Consider the following 5692-nt stretch of genomic DNA (forward strand, 5'->3'; position numbering starts at 1 on the left):
TCGGGTCAGATCCAATGCAGTGACTCGCATCATCAACTAGTACGACTACCGAAGGTTGGCATCCTGGACCTCACTGAAGGATGTTCTCTAAGACTTAAAGGAGTAACCCTACAGGCCCCTCAGAGTCTTCACACATCATTTAAAGTTAACTTCTCGACACACTTCATAAAAGAAGCAGATGATGAAGCGCCCTTCGAGTTGACACCAATTGGCACGCTTACAATCAACAATACCAAGGAACTTCAGAAACTGCATGAAAAAATACAATATCTCAACGACCACAAAGTTCACTTGGGTGACTTGCATTTCTTTACTGCAAGTGGACACGTCTCATTGATTTTAGTGACTGTGGTGATTATAGGTCTTGTAGTTTACCTAAGAATAAGATATGTACAAAATAGAGAGTTGATCAATATTACATTTACTGCGCCCCCGGAGAATGTTCAAGTATGAACATGTGTTGTTCTGGGTATCAGCTAGCGGGCTCATGCAGCCCACTCAAGGTTAGGTACCTCAGGTCGGGTCCCGCTATTCTTAGAATATCCCAAAAGATAACAAGGGATGACATTACACCGTGGTCGTAATGTTCAAGTATGAACATATGTTGTTCTGGGTATCAGCTAACGGGCTCATGCAGCACACTCAAGGTTAGGTACCTAAGGCCGCGTCCCGCTATTCTTAGAATATCCCAAAAGATAGCGACATTACACTGTGGTCGTCTTACAAGCGACTGCGTTAAATTCTAAGGAAACATATGTATTTAGTTTTAAGATTTTTCAATAAAATAAGGTCTTGCTCGTCAGAGCAAGGCAGTCTGAATTTACAACTCAAGCTCGCGAGTGTATATTATTTATACAACTATACTGTATATTTATGTATATACATTGTATATTATAATAAGCTTTTTGTGTAGATATGATGACGTAGGAGAATGTCACCCAGCAACATCGAGGAGAATGTGCCCAGAGCAGATTGTAAAGATATATAAATATATACATATAATATATATATATTATATATATATATATTTTTTTTTTTAGTATTGTCCAAGAACTAAGAATTGTTTTTCAAAATTCAAGTTTCATATTAAATGGCTTAAAAAAATAAAACTGAAATATTGGCCAATGTAAAATAGATAACAGATTTGGGAAAACCTGTAAAAAAAAATGAAATATATAATCAATTAAAGTGAAAAGTTCTGAGAAAGAAAACCATTAAGAACTAAAATAAACGTTAGTAGATTTGTGATAATATTGTAAAATGTGATTAAATAGTAATCTCTGGGCGCAATTGTGCCCAGACGACAACGCGACGAAAATTTTGCAGTGGTCAACGTTATTTCACTTAACTTTGCTGCGACAACATCGCAGATAAATTAAGAACGGCCTTTTATGAGCATGCATGTAAGGGTACGAACAGGTACACTGCACATTTATCGACGCGTCGCCGTCTGGGCACAACTGCTTAGCGATATTATTTAAAATTAATTAAAATGATCAATAAAAATTGTAGTTTATTTTTATTATGTGTATCGATATATACTTAAAATGTATTAGAAATTAGTTCATTCAAGTTATATTTTTATTTTTTCATGAAAACATCGATAGGCAAATTAAATGAATAAAAATAATTAGTTATTGGTTAACTTATTGTTTTATCGTTGATATCTTTATATAAACAATTTATTTAAGTTATATTTTTATTGAATATTTTGTTTTATTATAACAATTAATATATAATCAAAAAAATATTCTTTTGCTATTAATTATTAATGCTTAATTAAAGTTTGGTTTTAAATGTGCATATTATCCATTCCAGCTATATTTTTATTTTATAATAGATTTATATTTAAACAAAAAATATTCTTCCCTCGCTAGCCAAAATGAGTTGCGCTTATCGATATATAGATCGATGATCCAGTTCGGCTCCCTGCACTATCGTCACACTACAATCGATAATTAAAAACACGGCATATCTAGTCACGACGGCCAATCTGAGTCAGCACGCTACAATTGATAATTTCAATTGCTAATTGTCAATTTCCAATAATTAATTTAGTCACCAATCAATGGTATGTGCCCGTGTTGAAGCGCGATGTGCCAAATGGTTGTGCCGCTTATGGATTTGTTGTGGAAGGCACCCGCATGTTTGTCTTTGGCGGCATGTCGTTCTCGTTTTCTTCGGCTTTTTTTTTTCGGATTGTATGTGTGCACGAATTTTGGAGTGTGTCGCATATCCATTTATTACTGACTTACATTTCAATTTCAAGAAAGTGCAATTGATCATTTGGTAAGCGAGAAGGAAAAACAACAATAATTCGCATTTTAAAAAATTGTGTGATAAAATGGCACCAAAATTTTGATACCGATTTTTGATGAGCGTCGGCGTCCATTTGACGACATTGCTGGGTCAACATAAATTGTTAGCATCAACGCGGCAATCACAGTGCTCAATAATAGTTTATTCGTATTCATTTAAATTTTTAATTTTAACTTGACTAATTTTTTTTTTTACAGTTTTGGCAAACAAAAAGATGAACTTGAATTGTAAACAAATATATTAAAAACGAATAATCTGCTGAATTGAAAATGGAAATGGATGCCACCTACCAAATTGATAATCCTAATAATAATATGTTGGCCAATAATCAACTTGGTTTTCGTTGGAAACGCATTTTAAATCCAACGCGGCCGCAGCCGCGTTCCCGCCACAGTCATCGTGCCATAAATATCAAGGAATTAATGGTCGTTTTTGTTGGCGGCAACGAGGGAATTGCCGATGAATTTCATGTTTATAATACAGGTATTTATTTAGATTTGTGATTTTAAATGAGTTTTTTTTTTTTTATTTTGAGTGCGTTGATTGTATGTCATGCAAAGCAGGGGACATGATATACTTTGCCACTAACGGTAGTTGAGAATAGCGTTGTAGTGTGTTTCGTGCTATGCTATGAAGCTGCACTGTCCCTGCACAATTTGGTGTCGATGTTCATGGAGCTGCACTATAGTCACACTACAATTGATAATTTCAATTGCTAATTGTCAATTTCCAATTATTAATTTAGTCACCAATCAATGGTATGTGCCCGTGCTGAAGCGCGATGTGCCAAATGGTTGTGCCGCTTATGGATTTGTTGTGGAAGGCACCCGCATGTTTGTCTTTAGCGGCATGATTGAATATGGCAAATATCCAAATGAACTTTACGAGTTGCAAGCAATCAAATTGGGATTGCGCAAAATGTACCCTGAGACACCGGATAACGGTGTCACACCCTGCCCCCGGTTGGGGCACAGCTTCACGATGGTCGGCGAGAAAATATTCCTGTCTGGAGGACTGGGCAATGAATCGGATGATCCCAAAAAATAATATTCCCAAGTAGGTGTCAATTATTAATTAATATTAGTAGTTGTAAATAAGTTGCCTTTTTTCTACTTTGGTTTCTTTGCAATAATAATAATTATATTTATTAGTATGTAGCAATAAATGTTAATATTATTAGTGGTTTGTTTAATACCAAAAACAATATTCAATTGGTGCTAAAAATATATTTATTAGTAGTTCGTTTCGATTAAAATCTAAAGCTTATTAAATTAAAAATACATTTTCATATTCAATATTTTTAAAATTCTTAATTTCGACTATCCCTCAGTCGAAAAAGAAAAATCTGAAATACAAAAAAAAAAAACTTCATAATTACGTTGGTTAACTTTAATTTTCGACATAGCAAAATCGCAAATAAAAAATATATTTAATTCAAAATCAAATTTAATATTTTTAAATTTAAATGAATGAAATTTTTACTAACACTTTTGAGAAGTCAAAAACTAGAATTTAAAGCAAAAATATATATAAAATGAGAGTAAGCAATTTCTCAGTTAAATATTCGATATTAATAGTGTTAATTTTTAAAATTTAAATTACTTTTAGATATCTGAATGATTTGTATATATTGGATACGCGAGGCGTGCACAGTCACAATGGCAAAATCCGCCTCCCCGGGAATCGCACACGGGTATTTCGTTTACGAGCAAAGATCCGGCCAAATTGAGCCGAATTTGAATTTCAAAATTCAAGTTTCATATTAAATGGCTTAAAAAAATAAAACTGAAATATTGGCCAATGTAAAATAGATAACAGATTAGGGAAAACCTGTAAAAAAAAAAAATGAAAAATATAATAAATGAAAGTGAAAAGTTCTGAGAAGGAAAACCATTAAGATCTAAAATAAACGTTAGTAGATTTGTGATAATATTGTAAAATGTGATTAAATAGTAATCTCTGGGCGCAATTGTGTCCAGACGACAACGCGACGAAAATTTTGCAGTGGTCAGCGTTATTTCACTTAACTTTGCTGCGACAACATCGCAGATATATTAAGAACGGCCTTTTATGAGCATGCGTGTAAGGGTACGAACAGGTACACTGCACATTTATCGACGTGTCGCCGTCTGGGCACAACTGCTTAGCGATATTATTTTAAATTAATTAAAATGATCAATAAAAATTGTAGTTTATTTTTATTATGTGTATCGATATATACTTAAAATGTATTTGAAATTAGTTCATTCAAGTTATATTTTTATTTTTTCATGAAAACATCGATAGGCAAATTAAATGAATAAAAATAATTAGTTATTGGTTAACTTATTGTTTTATCGTTGATATCTTTATATAAACAATTTATTTAAGTTATATTTTTATTGAATATTTTATTTTATTATAACAATCAATATAGAATCAAAAAAATATTCTTTTGCTATTAATTATTAATGCTTAATTAAAGTTTGGTTTTAAATGTGCATATTATCCATTCCAGCTATATTTTTATTTTATAATAGATTTATATTTAAACAAAAAATATTGTTCTTCCCTCGCTAGCCAAAATGAGTTGCGCTTATCGATATATAGATCGATGATCCAGTTCGGCTCCCTGTACTATCGTCACACTACAATCGATAATTGAAAACACGGCATATCTAGTCACGACTGCCAATCTGAGTCAGCACGCTACAATTGATAATTTCAATTGCTAATTGTTAATTTCCAATAATTAATTTAGTCACCAATCAATGGTATGTGCCCGTGTTGAAACGCGATGTGCCAAATGGTTGTGCCACCTATGAATTTGTTGTGGAAGGCACCCGCATGTTTGTCTTTAGCGGCATGATTGAATATGGCAAATATCCAAATGAACTTTACGAGTTGCAAGCAATCAAATGGGGATGGCGCAAAATGTACCCTGAGACACCGGATAACGGTGTCACACCCTGCCCCCGGTTGGGGCACAGCTTCACGATGGTCGGCGAGAAAATATTCCTGTCTGGAGGACTGGGCAATGAATCGGATGATCCCAAAAAATAATATTCCCAAGTAGGTGTCAATTATTAATTAATATTAGTAGTTGTAAATAAGTTGCATTTTTTCTACTTTGGTTTCTTTGCAATAATAATAATTATATTTATTAGAATGTAGCAATAAATGTTTATATTATTAGTGGTTTGTTTAATACCAAAAACAATATTTAATTGGTGCTAAAAATATATTTATTAGTAGTTCGTTTCGATTAAAATATAAAGCTTATTAAATTAAAATTACATTTTCATATTCAATATTTCTAAAATTCTAAATTTCGACTATCCCTCAGTCGAAAGAGAAAAATCTTAAATACAAAAAAAAAAAACTTCATAATTAC

At 32.6% G+C, this 5692-nt stretch overlaps 1 protein-coding gene across 2 annotated transcripts; it reads left to right on the forward strand.

Moving 5' to 3' along the window:
- Positions 1–1942: 1942 nt before the first annotated feature.
- On the forward strand, positions 1943–4171 carry LOC6570760 (host cell factor). Of its 2 annotated transcripts, none has more exons than XM_032742236.2 (4): positions 1943–2071; positions 2517–2802; positions 3065–3375; positions 3928–4171. In XM_032742236.2, exons 2-3 carry the CDS (start codon positions 2589–2591, stop codon positions 3364–3366), a joined length of 516 nt encoding a protein of 171 aa, XP_032598127.2. In that variant the 5' UTR covers positions 1943–2071; positions 2517–2588; the 3' UTR covers positions 3367–3375; positions 3928–4171. The 2 variants fall into 2 exon arrangements, with proteins under 2 accessions (XP_032598127.2, XP_032598126.2); XM_032742235.2 differs by having other exon boundaries at positions 1978–2289.
- The last annotated feature ends 1521 nt before the right edge of the window (positions 4172–5692 follow it).

This window comes from Drosophila grimshawi, unplaced genomic scaffold (genome assembly GCF_018153295.1).
Source record: "Drosophila grimshawi isolate 15287-2541.00 unplaced genomic scaffold, ASM1815329v1 contig_321, whole genome shotgun sequence".
Classification (NCBI taxonomy): domain Eukaryota; kingdom Metazoa; phylum Arthropoda; class Insecta; order Diptera; family Drosophilidae; genus Drosophila; species Drosophila grimshawi.

Bases quoted from the DNA above. Each gene is read 5' to 3' on its own strand.
- LOC6570760 (XM_032742236.2), top strand. From the start codon at position 2,589: ATGGAAATGGATGCCACCTACCAAATTGATAATCCTAATAATAATATG. The intron at 2,803-3,064 runs GTATTTATTTAG...TTATTAATTTAG, and splicing joins ATTTCATGTTTATAATACAG to TCACCAATCAATGGTATGTG.